General features: G+C 40.3%; 1 protein-coding gene across 3 annotated transcripts in view; it reads left to right on the top strand.

Annotated features, from left to right (window-relative positions):
* The window catches only part of neto1l (neuropilin (NRP) and tolloid (TLL)-like 1, like), a 90,704-nt gene that overhangs the window by 55,482 nt on the left and 13,206 nt on the right, over positions 1–22,016 (top strand). For all 3 annotated transcript variants that reach the window (XM_039789728.1, XM_039789730.1, XM_039789729.1), the window contains exons 5-8: positions 9,484–9,525; positions 9,975–10,102; positions 21,034–21,116; positions 21,800–21,945. In XM_039789728.1, the coding sequence (XP_039645662.1) occupies positions 9,484–9,525; positions 9,975–10,102; positions 21,034–21,116; positions 21,800–21,945 (399 nt within the window). The remainder of the gene's footprint in view (positions 1–9,483; positions 9,526–9,974; positions 10,103–21,033; positions 21,117–21,799; positions 21,946–22,016) is intronic.

The following is a 22,016-nucleotide window of genomic DNA, read 5'->3' as shown; positions in this document are numbered from 1 at the left end:
GCCCAATTTGTACTAAGGGGCCTAAAAGTGTGCCAAGAAAACATTCCCCACACATTACACCCCCACCACCACCAGCCTGCACAGTGGTAACAAGGCATGACAGATCCATGTTCTCATTTTGTTTACACCAAATTCTGACTCTACCATCTGAATGTCTCAACAGAAATCGAGCCTCCTCAGACCAGGCAACATTTTTACAGTCTTCAACTGTCGAATTTTGGTGAGCTCGTGTAAATTGTAGCCTCATTTTCCTATTTTTAGTGGAGATGAGTGGTAACCGGTGGGGTCTTCTGCTGGTGTAGCCCATCCGCCTCAAGGTTTGCTGCATACCTCGGTTGTAACAAGTGGTTATTTGAGTCAAAGTTGATCTTTTATCAGCTGGAATCAGTCGGCCCATTCTCCTCTGACCTCTAGCATCAACAAGGCATTTTCGCCCACAGGACTGCAGCATACTGGATGTTTTTCCTTTTCCATTCTTTGTAAAACCTAGAAATGGTTGTGCGTGAAAATCCCAGTAACTGAGCAGATTGGGAAATACTCAAACCAGCCCGTCTGTTACCAACAACCATGCCACACTCAAAGTTGCTTAGATCACCTTTCGTTCCCATTGTGACATTCAGTTTGGAGTTCAGGAGATTGTCTAGACCTGGACCACACCCCTAAATGCATCGAAGCAGCTGCCATGTGATTGGCTAATTAGATAATTGCATTAACGAGAAATCTTACAGGTGTTCCTAATCATCTTTAAGGTGGGTGTATTTAACGATATCTTTTGCATTTCTAATCCAAACAACGTCAAACTTGGCACTGGACTTACTCGTGCCCGTAACAAGACACCTGTCGAGTTTGAACGGTTCGAGAGATATACGCATAATAGATGGACATGCAATTTATATATAGATATCAATGCACCTAGTTTGTCTTATATTAAATATGTTTACCTAAGTAAGTTAACCCTTTAAATTGAAAAAAAAAATCAATTTTAAAAACCCTAAATAAAAACCTGTGATTGATTTCAACAGTCACTGTCAGGCAGGGGGGGTCAAAGGGTACAGATGACTGCAGCCAAAGGCCCAAGGGGGGCCAATGCAAAGTTTTATGGTGCTGGGTGGGTTGGATGAGAAAAATGTGTCCCCTGTCCATAATGACGACCAATGATGGACTCCGGTGTTATTTTTGAAGTTTGCCTGTCATCAAGTTGTGATTAAACTGATTCATCCATTATATATATATATATAATTTTTTTTTTTTTACTTTGACCCTTACAGGTCAAAAGAAACTCATTAATTTACTTAAGGAGTGCAAATCCAGGCTGTTACATCGTAAATGACCATATTTTCAAACCAAACTTTATATTCAAGGCAACAAACCTGTTCTTCCATCTAATTTGAACCACTTTTCTCAAGACCACACAAACACACACACACACATACAGCAGCCAGTCTCATCTTCGAGTCAGTGTAATTTTCCTAATATGTTAAAAAAAAGCAAAGTTTAAATGCAATCTGATATGATTACAATACTCACGTTGTTCAAACTTGTCTTGTGCTTTAAGTTCACACATGAATGTAGAGAAAATTCTGACTGCACTCATTGTGTATATACGATCAGCCCCACAGCACTTTTGAACTACTGTATATCCACTTGTATATAATAAATACATTTGGTGTGGATGAAGGGGTACTAGTTACAGTAATCTGACCGGGCCATGGGGTTACATTGGACTAAAACCGCTTGCGAACCACTGGTTCAGAGGTTTGAGATGAACAAGATGACCCTGAGTGTCCAAGTTTGCCCTACTGAGTTGGCCTTGAGCAAGACACTGTATCCCTATTTGCTTTGAGATCTGTCCTACAGTATAGCTGCTTCCCTTATGGAGATCAATAATGTATCACATGAATCATTAGTTCACACACAAGGGCAGAGATCACACAGTTCTTGTAATCTATATCTGAAATGCTGGGACAGTCCGTCCTCCAAGCTCCGACAGATGATCTCTTATTTATTTATTTTTTTTAACTGATACTTCTGGATACTGAACACCTCCACTCGGACATACAGTATTGGGGTTAAGTGCCTTGCTCAAGGGCACTTGAACCATTAATGGTTGAGATGGGGGTTTGGATTACCAAGCAGCTTTTTTCCATTGAGATTTCTAAGCTACCCACCCCCCACTGTGTCACACACCATTTTTGCATTCTGTGTATTATAGTTCCGGCAGCTGTTGTGATAAATACAGGTCAAGGGCAGGCTTCATGATATTGAAGCGGAGTGAGTTAAGCTTCCCTGGATAAACAACAGGAATTGTTATTCATGTCACTTTGTGCTCCATAAGCATGAGACACACACTGTTCTTTCTCTTTTTTTCCTCTGCAGACTAGTCGAGTACAGTTCTTAGCAGGATTGTTGTAGCTGGTGTTGCTTGTGGGCGTGGCGTTGGGGTACACATCGCTGCTAATCGCTGTTCGGGGCACAGACCCAGCTCACTGACCATGACACCCAGGGTGTGGTGAATCCTATCAGTCCCCGACAGATCCTGTGGCCTCATCTTTTCACAGCTACTGTTCTGTGTAGTCGGGTTGTCATCCGTGGGGTCAACAAAGCCCTGTTGAGCGGGTATTAGCTATATAGATAATCTTTACAGCACCATTTGATTAAAAAGAGGTTTTTATCAAAATAGCATTTTGTTTGCTCTGGCAGTGTTTTTGAATAGTCTAGAATGCAACATGCATGTTTGTTTTGGGAGTTGAAAGCTAGGTGACCTGCTAGATTGAAAACTGCAGACACACACTCAATACAAGGAAATGTGAAAATATGAAAGAGACAATCCCCTCTATCAAAATTGTGCTTTAGTTGTGATTGAAAGGGCTGGAAGTAATCATACTGTAGAGTGAAAATGTTTTCCTTTCCCCTCTCTCTACCTCTTCCTCTGTCTGTCTCTCCAATTCCATCCACAGCTGTGCCGGGTGTGATTAATGGCAGCCATTCATTAGCTTGATCAACCACTTTAGCAGAGATTATTAATCAGATGCTTATTTAAATGTCACCGCCACGCAGCTGAGAGGAAATGAGGCCACTGGGAAATTGAGTTTTTGTGTGTGCACTCTGCATGTTTGTGTCCCTTGGTTCCTGGAATATTGGCACACACTGAAAGCCTCATTCATATGCTGTTTAACATACATTTGGCTTAGCAGCTTATACTGAAGGGATGCAGTGGAGCCTAATGTTCAATTCCAAATGAGATGTAGTGTGTCTCATTAATAAAAGATAGTGTTGTGCCTGTATTATGAAGAGCAATACAATACTTCTGGGATTGTACAGTTACTAGGAATTTACATCTGACAGTTCTGCGATGCTATGAGTCATCTCTGTGATATTCTGTATTTTTTGTGTGTGTGTGTGTGTGTGTGTGTGTGTGTGTGTGTGTGTGTGTACATTCTCAATAAAGGACATTTCCCACTACACAGCCACACAGAGCTAATCAGGGCCTACTCATCATTTGTTCCAAATTTTTTTACTAGAACAAATTCCTAATGATTATTTTTGAGCCTGGCTGCCAAACTGAATTACTGTTGCTGCACTGCTAGCATTATAAACATGTTTTTGAAGCAATGTGATGAGCAAATTTTAGTTGGCATTTGCAAGCTGCTCAGGTTTGCTTCTGGGGGTATTTGCACATAACTTCTGTAAATTCTCTCTGTGCATCTCTCCTGCTTTGCTAGCTTTCATACACAGGTGTATACCTGCTGGGCATTGGTGTGAGTGTAGTTGCTTTTGTCAGGATGATGATGAGAGGAGCTCAATATGTGCATGAACAAAGTGCTGTGGGGCAACTTAAAGTCTGTGTCCCGGGCTTTAAAGTGAGCATTTTCTGGTTTGCAAAGGGTAAATACAGTAAGCTCTAGAAGATTACACTCTCGGTCAAGCTTTATGAAGAGAGGAGAGGGTGTGGCCATGTGTGAATGTGCTCTGAATTCAGCTAAGTCAGGCAAAGCCATTTATACAATGCAGTGGAGAGAGCGAGCGCTATAGAAGAGCTGCAGTGTGAATACGTCAGCACATACGCCATATGTCAGCACATACAGTACGCTGTGGTGATTTTTTTGACTATAGTATTTATCATTCATCGTAGCAACATACGGTGGGGTTTTTGAAGTTTCATGTTCACCCTGTAATCATATAGTACAGTAAATTGTGTGACCTAGCTGAGGCATCCAGCTTATAAATAACAAGGTTAAATCACATGCTGTGGTAAAGAGTATACATTCTTTATGTAGGTTATCAATCATTTTATCAGTCCATGTAATTGATTGAATCGATTAATCAAAGACTGCAGCAAAGGAGAGGGGGTGATTGATGACAGAGGGGTTGGAACTCACCTGATTGAATTTCCAGAGCATCTTAAAAGGTCAAGGGTCGCACGAGAGGCATTTATAGGCACAGCAGCCTCTTAGCGGGACCTTTGTCGCTATGTTAAGAATAGCCGTTATCAAAAGTATACGTGCGTGTTTGTGTGTGTGTGTGTACCTGCAAACATCATGCATCTATTCCTCTGAGGTTGCTTGGCCTTGTGATCGTGCTGGGTTAAGTGCTGCCAAAGCCCAATAATAAATCTCTGGCGCAACAAGCACAGATGACCTGAAGGTCACTGTTTCATTAACTGTCTTCCACTTTGATTTTCTCATACCTTGTTCCTGTCTGCTTCCCTGCCTGCCTACCTGCTGGCTACACACACTTAAGCATTCTGTGGAAGGCAACATGGATGGACATAGAAAGGAGGCTTGTCTACTATATGGAATAAATAAACTAACAGGAATAGTTTGGCACGTTTGGGAAATAAACTTTCTTGCTGAGAGTTCAATAAAAAGGTTGATACCGCTCTTGTATCTGTATGTTAAAATATGAAGCTTCAGCCAGAAGACTGTTATCTTAGCTTAGCATAAAGACGGGAAACTGACTGGCTCTGTCCAAAGATAAAATCCACCTACAAGCAACTCTTAAGCTCACAAAAAACACATTGCTATATTGTTTGTTTAACCCGCTCATGTGCTAACCCTGACAGCACACACCTCCAAAAATATGAACTAAGCTCAACACACTTACCTGAGACGCTATACCTGACTGTCCCTGGTCTCCCTGTTCCTCAGTTCTTTCTGTCTCCTTTGCCTGTGACATAGTGACCTTAGTCCAGACCTTCACCACGTGGTCATATTATAATTATAAAATGATCTTGCGTCCTCTACATAAATATTAGGTTTCGTTTGGGACAGAGGATATATATTTAACTGATCAGCCACTTAACTTCATATTGAGCAAAACACAACTGTAGATCATCAATATTAACCCTTATATCAGTTCACACACATAACGTTAGGCTTATTGCCGTGGTAACGTTAGTTGTAGCATGTGCATTTCTATCCAACAAGCTATTAAACAAGCTAGGCAACGTTACATTATATTACACTAACATAGCGAACTTTTTTGTCATGACTTATTCATTAATTACTCAGCATCATTTCTATTTGAGAAAAGAAAAACTTCATCCGTTGTGAATGAATGAATTAAAATAGCCTTGAACCGCCTACTTCCTACATTCCTGTCACTACCCGACGTGACTGTGAGTCGAGTGCAGATCCGATTCCTAACGTACAGCAGGCAGTGGACCAAACCACTGTGAGGCAAGGGAAGGGGAACTCAAAATGTTTCTAAACTTAAAAAGCATTTTTGGGGGTTTGTATTGTTTTACTACTTACACAGATATTTTAAGTATACATCATTATGTTATTTACAATACACAGCATTGTTTTAATGATATTTCTAGGGGGGGACAACCCTTAGATGGGGGGGGGGGGGTCCTGACCCCCTCGACCCCCCTGGAATTTACGCCCTTGGCAGTGTAGTGTACAGGGGGGAGCGAGGACGGATGAACTGCTCCCGATTGGGCGTCGGATGTTCGTATACATTTCTGACATGTCCCAAAGTTTGGTCGTTCTCGCACAGTTGAAGCAGACCCATTGGTCAAATTCTTCACGGTCAGTGCCTTTATTCTCACTGCGCCTGTGTGAAAGGGCAAACAGGGCTAACTCTCGAACAGAGCATGACTAACTTTTTCCTTCGTTTACAGTCTTAGTGCTAAACTAAGCTAACTGTCTCCTTGCTCTTCGTATTTACCGTACAAATGGTATCAAAATAATCAGCAGATTAATTGATAATGAAAATAGTTAGGTGAAGCCCCCTAACAGTGACTAATGTGCTCTCTCACTCAAATATAAAGTCACATGTTCAAACAATGACACTCATGAGTCACATTCATCAGTGAGTGACATCAATACCGCCTGAATAAAAAAAAAAAAGGCTGGACAGCTTTGATTCACTTCTGTGGGAAGCAATAGATGACAAATTACAGTTGATAATCTATTAAGAAAATCACTTTCTGTGTCAACGTTTGCAACTCAAAACCTCAGATGGAGTGGCCATGTGGGTGGATTTGTTTGAATTGTACAAGCAAAGCATTGCTTTCCCCAAAGGCGAATAAAAAAAGTTGTTCACTACCAGTTAGTTATCCAAGGCCAGAGGAGCCACCTGTATTTTTAAATTGCAAGGTAGTCCCCATTTAGCTTTTTATAGATCGGCTCATTTGAGCCTTAGTTGAAAGCAACAATTAATGGGGAGGAAATTGTAGTGAAAGCCTCAGGGGAAGCTCTAACATAGACTCTAAGCACCTCTCTTGACTGCTTTTGTGTTCACATGAATGTATTACTACTTTCCAGTTGGTATTGAAAGCACCAAGGAGAGAGGCTTTTCTGCAGCCTTGCTAGATTTGTTACAGGCACTCAACAGGCTTTTCTTCTTTCCACCATAACGGGAGGTTCACCTTATCTGAATCCCCACTAGAGCACCGCTGAAATCGGGGCCAAGAATCTCTCTCCTTTGATTATAGTTTTTATGCAGCAAGTATCATCATCAAACACACTGAATGCTCACCCTCTCTCACCCACAAATCCATTGACTTTTTTTCGGTTTTGTTCTGTCACCAGGCATGCATAATTTCCAGGTATACGGGACTTGCTCCTCATGTCCGGCGTTCACACACTGAAGCTCTGACTCATGTCTAGACAGAAAAATTAGGGCACACATACAGACAAAAAAAACTGTGACATTTAGGCAAGGTGTTCACACTGTGCAATCAGACCTCATTTTCCACACTGAGCTCAGTCAGTGGTTGCCATGTCTCGATTTGGCAAGGAACAATCAGATTTAATGTGAAGCCTATTTCTCTGTCCTCAAATGAATGCAGCCCAGAGCTCCCAGCTAGCAGCGTATCTTTGAGAGCACAACTGTTCTTTCACTAGGCTGGATTATAATGGAATCAAATGGAATGTAATAAATGGTGTTTTTTACTTCAAAGACAATATTGTATGTCATAAATCATGGCGACATGCAGTGCCATTATAGTGGAATTCTAGCTCAGAAATTGGTCTAAGTACGATTAACCCACTTGAGGGTTTTCAACATAGTTTATGTTGAAAACTGAGACAAAAATATTTGGAATTAGTTTTAAATAAGTGACAGGAACAGTGCAGTCATTTGTTTTGTCTTTGTAAAAGTGAATTCTGATTACAATTCACCTTAACCTTAAAGTCAGTTATGCTTTAGAGGATGATATCTGAAATTCTGCCAGAGCATGGTGGATAAAACACACAAACATCCCTGCACAGCGCACACACAGACATGATGATGTGAAAGAACAGTGGAGATGGTTCAAGAGTAAATTTCTGTCTTGTGTGAAGTCATCTGAGGAGCGATATTGAATCTTTGGGGATAAGAGACAAGACTGTGATGTTTTACTAGCAAGACGAGGTAACTCACCTCAGTGAGGCCGGGCCTGTTGATGTAATTTATTGCAAAATTATACAGACAAAAAGTGTTTAAAACCTTTCTGCTTCAAGCTGACTTTCAAAACTTTACCAGATGCTTCCCTAATCTTATTTAGCAGACAAAACGTATGGCCTCAGCTTTGTTAAAGTTTCTTTTTTGTTGTCAGTGTGTTAAAGTTTGCTTAAGGATTAGATTCCTAGTCCCCAACGGTCTGCTAAAATGTTCTGAAACCTTTTTTTAGGATATTTCTAACGTTTTTGCTCTTCCATTTATCTCTGTTAAGCTTCTATTTGGTTTTGTTCCAACACTACATAAGGGAACAAAGATAAGACTAAAAAATATTTGGTGAGCTCAGAGTCTTTACTCATATTTAGTGTGCCAGTCCAAACAATACTTATCTTTGTTGTATTTTTATTGAGACTTGCAGTGTAATCAGTCCTATAAGTCAAAAGTGAAGTGACAGTGACCTTATTGTCATGTGCCTTTAGTTTGAGTGGTTGTTATACCCCTATAAAACAACATACAAACAGCTGTTAGACAGCTACTTTGTTTAGAAAATGTATCCAGTCTACTTAACTTAATTAAACCAAATTACTATCAAAGTTGCTGTAAAATACAGCTGCATATTCTAGTGATTAGCATGTTGAATGAAACCCCAAGAGAACATCTACTGCAGGAGTTGGACCTTGATCCTCTAAATTGGCTTGCAAAGCCTTAATTGCCAGTAAATTTGGTTGATTTCAGATTTTGACTATTTTAGCTCTAATGAGGGCGTTTTACATAATTTTAGTGGAGTGGGGATACTGTGGTAAAAGAAGTATAGGGTTTAATTTTTTCATTAAGAGTACACATGCAATATCTCACATTGTGGTAACATTTGAGCCATGCTAGCACCACCACTGTGGTCCAAATATCTCAACTATCAGAGGGATTGCCGTTCAATATGGTACAGACTAGAGATCAATGCCTCCCTCATGAGCAGTTTTGTTAACGTTGGTGATCCTCTGACTTTTTAATCTAGCGCCATCCTCAGGGTAACATTTAAACTTGTCCAATGCTTTGGTTTATGCCTACTTGAAAAATTAATGCCATTCACATCAGCCTACGCTGTACTTGCTAACATGCTAACCTAAGGTGGTGAACACAGTAAACATTGTAACTGCTTAACATCAGTGTGTTAGCATTGTTATTGTGTGTGTGTTTGCATGCTGAGGTTAAAATGTGTCTTCTTGGCTGTGGTTTGTGGGATAAATATGTTATAGGATAGAATGATTTTTGGAAAAATGTAGTGCAAAGATGTCTTCAAACAGCGTAATGATCATGCATAAGTGGAGGTTCCAACGAAGAATCTCAAACTCATGACATCTTTTTACCACAGGTTTGGACTTTTGGGCATGACAGAAGATGACATGGCCAACATGCCAACAGCTTTAGAGAGAGAAAGGAAGACAAAATAATTCAGGAGTGAGGGCTGCAGTAGTTTTCTGTGCAGGAAGTTCCTCAGTACATTGTTACACCTGGTTGTTTTTGCCTCTGTAAATATCCTGATTTTGTAATCATGTATTAAAAATGAATGCCCCCACCCCTCTTCTGCTCTCTCCTCAGATCCAGACTTTGCAGACATGGGAGTCCCCCCACCTCTACCCTGTAGGTATACTCTCTCTCTCTCTCTCTCTCTCTCTCTCTCTCTCTCTCTCTCTCTCTCTCTCTCTCTCTCTCTCGCTCTCTCTCTCTCTCTCTCTCTTACTCTTTCTCACTCTTTCTGCCTTTGTTTCTTCCTTTATCTCTTTCTGTCTTTGTCTCACATGTTTTCATATTCAGTCTTTTTTATCTTAATAAAGCCTATTTAAACTGTTCTTCCTCCAGTTTATATATATATATGTATATGTATATGTATATATATATATATATATATATATATATATATATATATATATATATGCACATATCGGTATATACTGTATATATTATTTGTGTTCTAGTATGTATGTGTGTTTGTACCTGTTTGGTATTCGTGAGTCCATTTGTATTTGCTTGACCCGCACACGTGTATATTTGTATGCTTGTGTGTGTTTATGCATATGCATGTGTTTCAGCCTGTCAGTATGACATGGTTGGTCCAGAAGGTATCGTTGAGTCCCATCAGATCACCAGAGACGGGAAGGCTGGCGCCGCAGAGGCTGTTGACTGTAAATGGTACATTCGTGCTCCGCCGCGCTCCAAGGTTAGTGACGCTAAGCTACGCTCCCATCCAACTGTGAATTAGATTTACTGCCAAATCTTGAAATGTCACACAGAATAAAATGGAAATGAAATTGTGTTCCATCAGCTGGGTTGATGACAGCAGCACACAGTAACGTCAGACAACAAGATTCGATGCTGCAAGACTTGTTCATTTGGCGAATTCTAAATTACTTAATTCCTTGAGAAACTTTCAACTTCAACTTTCTTTTTTTCCTATTAATTTACTGTTTCCGTTCAGCATTCCTTCAGACATGCAGTAAGAACATAGGTTGCATCAGGAAGCTTTGATATTGCATGTGGGTTTGTGTGCAGCTGTCAACAGTATCCCAATGTGAGCGTTCGTGGCTACAGGGGGGGACTTGTTCCTCTGCTAGGGTCAGACAGATAGGCAGAAGGGTTTACTTGGGGTCATGCCCATTTTTCTAATCAGCAAGCTGTTGCCAAGAGGAATAGAGGGGTGGAAGGAGAAAGAGAGAGGGAGATGAGTGTGGGTAGACCGAACAGACAGAAAGAGAGAGGGAGCATTAGTGCTGATGAAATAGTGTTGCCATGCAGTTTGACCCTGAGGCTTCCTACAGCCTGTATTTGTTTTCTCTGCCAGTGTTCTTCACGCCGCCCTGCATGCATATACAATTACTGACATAGATCCACACACATACACACCTTTGCTACATCCCCTAACACGCACCAGACATGCTGCCTTATCTACCAGAGGTACCTGTGGTGCATTAATGCTACAGGATTAAATGTTCCCGAGGGTAGAGCAGCAGTGCAGGAAAGGGCCACATCTTACAAATGCTATAACTTCTCATATGAGTCTACAATGCTTGATCATACGCACACACACAGTCCAGTCTATGACTGCAGTAAATCTGCTACTGAAATAGTGTTGGCCCTCTTTTGGGTGCGTTTGCAGGGTTTGATTTAATAGAATAAGGCCACATTTTTACTTTTACTTTTATGGTTAGAACAATTCAGTCAAGGACACAAATTGTTATGAGGCCTTTGTTTGGTTTGGTCACCATTGTAATGCTGTAATAGTAAATGGTAAGCAAAAACAGACCTGCAGTTTATGTTGTAATGGCTTAAAATGCCTCTACATTTTAAATAAAAAAATGTAGAGGCAACCCTCTATTAACCATATTTCAGGAGAAAGAAATAAAGTCAATACATATAAAAAAGTGACTAACTATTATGATTTTATTAGGGGTGTTCAGTTCTCAGAGTGTGCGTTCTCCCAGGAGTGAGATAAAGCAGCTGCAATGTCAGCTTAACCGTGTCACTATTGGTTTCACTAATTTAGCACTTGTTAATGTTACACGATGTTATCCTTCCCTTTTTGTGGCTACCATAGAGATCTGTTTAAAGTCATACAGCCCACATTAGGGAAGCTATTAAAAGTTGTTTCATCCCTGATGAAAACTGTGATTTGCTTCACAGTACATTTTCATGCAGGTTTTTCATCATTCTTGTTCTACGCACACACACACTGACATATGATATGCCTGACTGATAATATTGGTGCGACTGTGATTCATGGCCACAGTAGTTGCTTAGCTCTTATCTGACATATTCGTTGGGTCGCATATTTCCAGCTAATGCCCTCGTTTCCCTTCAGAAATGTCCTTCGGAATTCAGCTACTTCAAGCCCCAAGGCCACAGGAACTATAAGACTGTGTCATCCACCTAGAGCTATTCTCTTCATCATCAGCACTCATGTGAAACCAGACAATAAATGTAACTTTGAAATTGTTATTAGGAGGGAGGCTGGCCTTGGTCAGATGTTACGGTCGATGCAAAAAAAACAGCATTGATTCCTCAGTCCCTCTAAGTGGAGTGCGTAAGTCAGCCAGTACATCGCGTCTACAGAACCAAAGAGGACCATAAGTCAATTCTTTGAGCGTGGCATGCATACATCCGTGTATGTGTGTGAGGCAACAGCTGTGTATGCGCATGAAAGAGCGACAGAGTGATTGAGCCTGGCAGTATGATGTATTTTCCTTGGTCTGAATCAGTGTCATATTTTGCCCTGCAGGAGTGTCTCACAAGGCAAGTCATGGGCCAAAGGCTGACAGTCATTGGCACTGATGGACAAGGCAGCAAATAAAACTTTTAACACAAATCTATCTTCAGTCACACACAGTCCTGAAGCTCTCACCTCCACCACCACTGTTCACACTCAATTACACATGAAATATATAAAACTTAGTGTACTTTCTGTCTAAAACACACACATACATTACTGCAGTGAAGGATGCAGAGGATGCAGGCCACCCCAGTAACCACTGTGTATGTGCTGGGGGGGTTTCATTTCCCAATGCTGACACAGTACTGCACTGTACCCAGTTTGCCAGAAACAGTAGAGAGATAATGACATCCTATACCGGAGGCTCTAATTAGACTGCACTCCAGAGAGAAGAGAGGAGAGCGGGACAGAGGAGGAGGAAAAATGGGAAAGGAGGGGATAAGGGAAAGATATACTTAATAATGCATTTCATCAAAGATCTAAATGTATAGGGAGAAAGTTTAGGGGTGAGACGAAAGATGGCAGAGAGAGAGGGGTTGCGTGAAAGATGAGGAAAGAGGGGGAGACTGACTGAAAGATATACCTGCATCTAAGCAATAATGACCATGTGTTGTTGCCAGAAGTGACAGCACAGACTGCACCAATTTTAATGCCATAATGTGATTGCTTTACGCCACCATGTGTCATTTCAATTTTATTGTCATATAAATAGATTCCGCAGAAACTACCACAAAAATGATTTTAATTAGTTTTTACTGGTATCCAAGTAACTGGAAAAAAAATGCAGTTAGTGACAAAGCTGTGCAACACAATATCCCCTTTTACACGTAAACATATGCAAAATATCAGCCGTGTAACAGTGTTTCTGTTTGGACAACTGTCCAAATTCAGCTAACAGCTGTTAGTTGTAGAGGAATATTTTCAGTTGCCTCATTTTGACTGATAGCATTTACTGCATTTTCCAGAGACATCATTTGCATCTTTTACATTGTCTGGATTTTCCCTCCACAACTGACTGCACTCTCTGACACCTTCCCCGTCTTTTCATGACGATAATGGCCAAAATACGGACATTCATTCTTTCTGTAATGAACAGCGCATACACTGCTACAGGCACCTTTTAAGCAACAGTGAGAACATCAGTCAGTGATGTATTCTGCGTCATTATTGAGCGCTGCAGAATCAATGAAAAGGCAGCCTATTTTTTTCTGCTGGAGCCAATCTTTCGCCTTACAAATTGGTGATTGTATCTACCTGATTCATTGCCTGCTATTTGGCTTTGTGATGCCATCTGCAGTCAGATGTTTCTTCATCGTCGGTTAGTTAGTTAGAAGAGTTCGCAATGAGAGCTGAAGAAAAAAAAAGCTTTTATTTATGTATTTATGTTTATTGCGCATGTCTCTCTCACACAATGAGGCCCTCTTGATGGTCACATTTAGTAACTAGCATTGATCAAACATTAATTTAGCGAATGCAAATGTTTGAGCAGTGATATCACAGGCTTGAAGAATTGCAAATATTATTTTTCCATGCTTAAACTGAGCAGGATGCACATGAATGAAATGGGAACAATTGAAGTATGTGATACCTTTTACACCATTTCATGTCATAAAAAACATGCATTTGTGATCCAGGATAATAAGGCTGTCATCTTTTACAGCATAAAAGGGTGTATATGGACGCATGCAGGGGCTTTTTTCTTTTATCACTGTGTTGGCCCCTTCTGCCAAATAACAATAATTGAAAATACTTTTGTTTCTTGGTTCTTTCAGGTTTACCCTGCAACTTATCAACACAATGCTAGCCATGTCCTGAAGTGGCATTTCCATCTGTCCTGCACTAGTGTTTTTAGGTTTTACATTTCACACTGGCAGCAGGACAACAGTACCATAGTTGCATTTTTAGATACAGTAGTACATCAGTGGTGCTTAGGTAAAGGGTGCAATAAATAAGATTCAGTAAGATGTGCTGTTTTTCCAACTAGTGCAAGTGCTGGATTGGTTTACTTTGCATTAATACATAAAAACGATCATCTCTCTGTCGTACTTCTCCTATTGCACCACAACCCTTATTCTACTTAAAGTGCTCATATTATGTTCATTTTCATGTTCATAATTGCATTTAGACGCTGTACCAGAATAGGTTTACATGGTTTAATTTTTTGTTGTACTCAGACTGTTAATATACAGTCTATGGTTGTACTGCACATTGCTGCAGTTCCTCTTTTCACCCTGTGTGTTGAGCTCACTGTTTTAGCTACAGAGTGAGGCATCTCACTTCTATTCCATCTTTGTTGGGAGTCGCACATGCGCAGTACCTAGCTCAGCACTACAAACCAGTCAGAAGCAGAGTATGAGGACGTGCCATGCTAGCAGCTAGGCGCACATTATAACGTGTGTTACAAAGTGACGCATGTTTGTCACGGAAGTAAAGGCTGGACTACAACAGAGCTGTTTGGAGCAGTTTGTGAACAGTGTTTTCTGTTGGAGATGGTAAGTCCCTTTGGGGTGGACTTTGGCCTTTTTCACTTTGTAAACCTATAACATGCACAAAAAAGATATATAACACAATAAAGGAAAGGGAAAAAGCATAATATGAGCACTTAAAACCATCCAGGATACTAAGCATGTGGAGGACAAACCCATTAGCTGTAACATGATACAGCAAGAAGAGAGTCCTAATTATTCTTATCTTTTTTTAGAACAATTATTACCTTCTTGTGAAACCACATGCGGAGTCAGCAGCAACTGCAACGCATCATTGATGTTAATGTAGAGCTCTTACTAGCAGTGAAAAGACCTTGAGTTTAGTCTTGTATGAAATCATAGCAAGTAATGCACTTGTCCATTAGTGTGCAGCTCTGAAATACGTCATAGATAATGACAAGACCAAGAGTCAAATGACACACTAGCGGCTCTGCGAGGATATACTAAGGGGCCATCCACACAGAAACGCTTTTTTGTGTAAACGCACGTTTTGCATCGTTTTGGTCGATCGTCCAAACGAATCCTGTAAACGCACTGCCTGAAGACGCACTTTTTTAAAACCTGGTCCCAGGGTGAAAAAATGATGATGTCATTGCCACACCCCTCGACCTGTAGCCTTCAACCTGTTATCCCGCGACGACATCTTATAACAACAACAATGGCGGACTACATGCTTGTGTTCCTGCTGGAGAAGTTATTGAGCCTATTAGGGTTACTAGGGCTGTTTGCTGTAGGCCTGGAATATGAAGTAGCGTGTTGAGTCATTTACAAATGGATCCGTTTGGACGCAAACATTCTTGAAAAGATGCCAGGGAAGACGGGGAAAAAAAAGATTGTTTTGGTATGCGTAAGAAAGAGAAGTGCTTTCAATCTAAATGCTGCTAACAGCATGCTAACATGCTCACAATGACATTGCTTGCTGATGTTAAGCAGGTATGTTTACCATGTTCCCCATCTTAGTTTAGCGGGTTAGAATGCTAACATTTCTGTGACTGATGGGAATGCCTTTGGCTTTTTAGTATTTAGTCATTAACCAAAGTATTGGACAAATACACATTTTGACCAGATGATAATGCTAGATGGCCCTTAAGTAATTTCTCCTTCAATATCAAAATCCCTGTGCTCTACAAACTAGTAGGCTAATAGATGCTTTTCTAATCCCCAAATAATCAATTTTAACCCAATTTCCAGTTGATTTCAAGTTCATCCACCGTGGTTTCCATAGTGGTTTGCCTGAGCCCACACCTCATATTTCTTCTGCAGAGTCTGCTGAATTGAGGCCTTAACCTCCTCTGCTCTTTTCAGTGCAGTCGCTCTCCTTCTGTGGCTGCTCCAGCTGTTCAAGGTGGGAGGCCTCTCATTTCTTAACCTTATCGTCACACTGCTCTGAAGTGTTCTCTAAGGTTATTATAGTTTAGCATTTTTCAATAGTTTTTATTTTTATTTCGTTTTGACTTTTTGTTTTCAAATTCAGTTTATTTTTAATTAGTTTTTAAAGCGGGTTTGCTAGTTTAGTTTAGTTTTTATTAATTTTAGTCTTTTTTTGTAATATGGGTTATTTGTCGGGGGCAAGATTCAAAAAGGTCAGAAAAAAGTATTGTGTAATAATAACTCAACAAAAACATCATACAATTTTAAAAACATGTATTCACAATGTATTCAACAATAACACCAGTACATAAAATGTACATATGATGATGAGCACAAATATGTAAACAGTAAGTGCAAAATGCTTAAATAGCCAACAGACTAAAGAAGACATGTGTTTTAAACTTTTTGAAGTCAATCGACTCACACAGTTGTGTAGACATCCCAGTATCAACACACATATTAACCCACGTTTCCTCACGCTTTTAGTGTTCATGCGTATTTACTAACCAGCAGCTATCGGGTCGCCGGTGAAAGCCTTCCTGTAGTGTTCTCTGTCCTGCGGTTGTCTGCGTCATGCTGCCTGGCCCTGTACCCATACATCCATGCCCTATACCGGGGTTAGCTTCTGTTTTTGGCTTTGCGTTCTCCTTGCCCTGTCACTGCTTGTTAAGGTAAGCTATAGCCTCCTTGTGCGCGGTTCTCAAATGTACTTTCAAATTCTTGGGATTTTTCCCTTTAATAAATTGTCCACTTATTTTAGCACCTTCCATTGCGATGCACTTGCTTTTATCTGACACAGTCATATCAAATAGGACTCTGCCGCTTTCTTCCAACTTTCGGTACTGCCATGATGCCAGGCCAGGGCATGGGCGAGGGGCACGGCATGTTGTGTTCAATTTAATGTGGAATGTTGCAATTTCTGGGTTCCCTGTCGGAAACTATATGTCTACGGCATAGACTGAATAAAACAGGTCTATTGTTGGAAATGTCAACTCTGAAAGATATAACGTTATTTGCTCTGTGAAAGACATTGACAAAGACTATGTTACTAACTAACTAAATTACAGTTTAAGTTTAGTTATCGTTTTTTTGAAATGCCTCGTTTTTATTTTTATTTCAGTTAACGACAATGTTTTTTCCCACCTAGTTTTCGTTATTTCGTTCGTTTTCATTAACGATTATAACCTTGTCTGCAGCAGACCTCATCCAGGTTTTTGGCATCATCCAGTTTGAGATTCAGGCTTGCTATCATCTTATCAACAATAATCAGCCCGTTAACAGTGTTGATTTTAAAATGTGAGCCTCACTCAGCTCCAATTTGAGCTTGTGAATCTCCTCCTCGTAAGACTTAGACCTAGTCTCATTGCTGCGGGCCTGTTCCAGCTGGTCTTTGAGCGCTTTAATGGTTTGCTCAGCTTCTGCAGTAGAGTAGTAGTTCTTACTGGGAACTTCTTCAAGCTGGACCTTTAAAGTCCAGCCCTTTCGCTCCTCAGCTGACATTTGCAATGACACAGGTGCGCCTGGAACTGGGAGTCTTCGAGATTACAGCTTACATGTTATTTACCCACATGAAGGTCAACTGCACCAAAACCAACAAAAGAATAAGAATCCTTGCAAATTGAGTCTGGTGTGTTGAATATTTTATTCATTGCGAAAATTCACATTACAAGAAAAAAATGGAGTTGCCTAGGGGTAAGGATGATGTTGCGGTCCTCTCACTTCTTGAATGATTTACGTGGGTGCCATGGATAGCGCTAATCCAAAATGGAGCAAATTAATGAATGACATTGTTTAGCTGCCTAGAGCACAATCATTACTTTCTAATCTTTCATACATCCTTTGGTTTGTGATCAGTGCGCTCCCCGATTCCAAGCTGTTCTGCAATCGCCTCCGACAATCTATCTTTAAATTCTTAGGCTGCTTTGTTTTGTTGTAAAGTGCTTTTTTAAGGTGCCATTTTGGACAATGATGTTTCATGCATGGTGGCTGTGAGTGGTCAAACAACTCTCTAAGGGCCTTAACTCTTGGAACTGAAGACATGGCATGTTGTGAATGTGTGGAGATTGGGCTGGGCTGAATTACTATCCCACTCTGGCCCTGCCAAAGTCAGTAGGATTCATTTCATCATTTCTGTTTGCAAAGCAAAATTCCAGCAACCACCTTCCCCAACACCACCACCAGCCTCATGACTCCATCCAGAATTAGTTACTGTATGATGGTCAAACTGGGGGATTATGCGCTTTAACCATCGTAGGTTCATCGCTTTATTCAGCCATTAACACCAGATGAAGTCTATTCATAACATTGAGTGTGCACCTGATCAAAAATGTTTTGTATTTGTGGGCTCACCTGGCGCCCATATATAGAGGCTCAGTCCTCAACGCAGCGGTCGCGGGTTTGGTTCTGACCTGCGGCCCTTTACTGCATGTCATTCCCCCTCTCTCTCCCCTCTTTCATGTCTAAGCTGTCCTGTCATAAATAAAGGCTTAAAATGCCAAAACAATTATCAAAAAAAAAAAAGAAAACAAGTTTTGTATTTGTAATTAGTCTCCCCTGATTGAATTACCTTTTATAAATTACAGACTGTTGCAGTAACTGCATTCTTTGTGCTGTGGGTGGAAAATGTCATGTTTAATTTGGCTGCTACTAGCTGACAATAGAATGACTGAGCCAAGTGACCTATTTAACATGCTTATAGGTACGTTTTTCCCATTACTGGCCTCTTGAACCTTAATCTTGACTATAACCTTAACAATAATACATAAAATCAGACTTACTTGGCAACATGCGGCATGGATTGGAGCTATTTTTAAACATCATCCACCCATAACAACTGCTTTGTTCTTTACTTGTCTGTAGAGTAAGTGATTAGTTTTCTTCAACTCCTAAAACTTCATATTTCTGGAATTTAAAAGAAATAGAGTTTTTTATCTAACTTCCTAAAATGTCATGCGATGTTTCTTTTCTGATCACTGACCTAATCATGATGTCTTTCTGAGTTCATCCACCCTGTTGAGAAACCAAATTTTATATGCACCATCTTAATATTCCGATCACATTTAAAAGGCATTGTGTTGGAAATACATGCAAAATTGGATAGATCACAACAGCACTCTACAGTTACGTCTGCTAAGAAATTGTCTTCAGAGCCTCTTCCATACTCTTCTAGATTAAGACATTAGTATCAACACAAGTCCATACGCATTCATTTTCTGTGCAGTATATACATACATTCATATCTGCATCTGCATTGTGAAGCAAGCAGTGGCATTGAGCAGTATTTCATTCCAAAATCACAGCATGGAAGACATAAAAATGCCCTGATTCTTGTGACAAATGCCGAAATAGTGGCTGAATATGACAAATCTTTATTAGATGGAAGATTATTGACACCAATATGAAACCCCTGGGGGAATTGGTTAGCTAGTTTCTCCCCTCCGGTCCGTTTCACTTGTCATGTTGTTGAAGCCGAGTTTTCATTAGCTGAACCATTATCCTGCTCCATCTGCGGCTTTTGTCTTTGGGAATTTGAGGCATCACATTTTCCTGTCACAGTTCGGGAGCGGTCCACTCATTAACCGTAATGATGGCGAGTGTTGTGCCCAGCCGACCAGAACCATAGCTGTGATTGGGCGATCTCAGCCTGATGAATGAGTGACAGACAATGATGCGGAGGCAATATGGAAGTGTTAGTTTCACCTAGAATAGCTGTTGTAAAGAGTCAAGGTGGCTAGCAAGGTGGATATTTCACTCAAGAAGGGATTGTTAGGGTAATGAAATAGTCCATATATTTGTCATGGTTTGAAAATCTGTGTTATATAGCTACTGTATATGTTTGCAGTCCATGAATTTCAAAGAGGGGGTCTAAAATGAAGTGTAAGTTGTAACATGTTCTCTCTTGAACATCCAAAGCTTATGGCACAATGTCCAAGGTCTCCTTAAAGGTTCCCTTCCACACCATTTTTACTTAGTATCATAAGATGCAAGACCCTTGCCAACGACTGGGTGCCAAAGGGAAGCAGTGTAATTGCTTTATGGCATTAAACAGGAAGTGTCCACTTTTCATGCAACTCAGGTAAAGAAGAAACTTTTTTCAAGTTGGCAGCTGTTGGTTCAAGGGAAAGATGAATTCCCAATTGAATAAATAACAACATGTATTCTTTCCAATCCTACTCAGTAAAATGAACTACTGAGGTGAAATTGCACCCGGTGGTCCACATTTGAATACAGACTTTGTACACTCTGCAACATGTGCCACAATCATCTTAAACAGGGGCTTAAAGGTGCCCTGCCACACAAAACCGTTTTTACTTGCATTTTTTGAAATATGTTAGGTCCATATGTGTTTGTGTTATTTTGTGAATGTGAAAATGAACTGCTACCTCCTCTGTCAGCTCTAGCCACTGAAAAGAAATAAGCAGAGAAATCAGGTCAATTACAAAAGCTGGTCAGTCTGACGTGGTGTTGCCTGAGCTCATTACTATTCATGAGCTCGCCCAGTTGTGCTGGGTAAAGGATGCTGATAGCCAGGCTCTCATTGGCTAGCTGTTAGCCAATCAGAGTCAAGCAGCTTAGCTCATTGAATATTAATGAGAACTGACACACATCGAGTTGAGTCTTCCTGCTGGCTTTCTATACCACGCTAGAATGGCAGAGTCCACGGTAGAACTTCATTACCACAAAGTAATGCAATACGTGTGGTAGGGCACTTTTAAAGTTTAACAAGGTTGTAGGCTTTGTGTAATGCTTTATCTCAACAGATATGGATGAGTCTAAAGCAAATAGACTCTGTCTCTGAGTCTGCATTTGATATGCGTGTGTAATGACTTTGTACAAGCTGCAGTCTGTCAGGCTTATTTCATTACAGAGCTGTTATATCAGGCTCTGGGATAATTTAGTAAGATGCACAGGCCATTGTAGAAAGGAACTTAAATTGTTTCTGTTCACCTTTTTCCTCTGTCATGTCCACATCTTTAAATTTCATCATTTGATCTCTGCTTTTTCTCTTTGCCTCCTTTCATTGCACAGATCTACCTGCGTTTTCTTGACTATGAGATGGCCAATTCCAACGAATGCAAGCGCAACTTTGTGGCAGTGTATGATGGTGGCAGGTGTGACATATTTAACCCTTCATTTTGATAAATCATACAAAGGCTCAAGGTAGCCATAGTTACTCATTAACTTTAGGCCCTTCATTTTGTGATCATGACTTACAATATTACTTTTTCTTGTGAAGAGTTAAATATTTAATTATGTCAAGACAGGAAATGAATGGTTTTTACAAGATACAGTCCCTTTGCCCTATAGTCTGCCCATGGCAGGTTAGCCTCATGTGACTTAATGGTTAACACACTGATAACTAAGTACCAAGGTTGATAAACAGATTAAGCAAGTGTATTTTCCAAAATATCAAAATGTTTCTTTATTAGAACAGCCAAACAGCTATTTTATAGGCAACTTCACTTGTAAAACAGTTTTATCTCTAGATCATTAGATATTAAAGTCATGTTAAAAACAACAACAATGATTAATATCTTGAGATTGGGATATCATTGAATGATTAACAACAACATGCTTAATATGAGCTTCCTAACAATCTAATTTGTTATCTTTAGATATTAACCTTAATATACAGTTGTGATCACACAATAGTGTGTCTTACAATAATATGAGCAACCATGGCTGCTCTGGGCTTCAGTTAAATAATGTGGATTATTGAGATTCACATTGAGATTCAGAGCGAATGTCGATTTTACTTGATAATAAACTGTTATCTCATCCTTTCTCGTCTCAGTTCGGTGGAAGACCTGAAGAGCAAGTTCTGCTCCACGGTGGCCAACGACATCATGCTGGTTTCCACACTTGGTGTCATTCGCATGTGGGCAGACGAAGCCAGCCGCAAAAGCCGCTTCCGCATCCTTTTCACAACCTACCACGAGCGTAAGATATCTACACTCGCACACATGTTCTGTTTATCATAAAGATGTTTACTGCAGCATGACTCACCTGCT

The sequence above is a fragment of the Perca fluviatilis genome, chromosome 22 (genome assembly GCF_010015445.1).
Source record: "Perca fluviatilis chromosome 22, GENO_Pfluv_1.0, whole genome shotgun sequence".
Lineage (NCBI taxonomy): Eukaryota > Metazoa > Chordata > Actinopteri > Perciformes > Percidae > Perca > Perca fluviatilis.
This window is presented reverse-complemented; position numbering and strand designations above follow the sequence as displayed.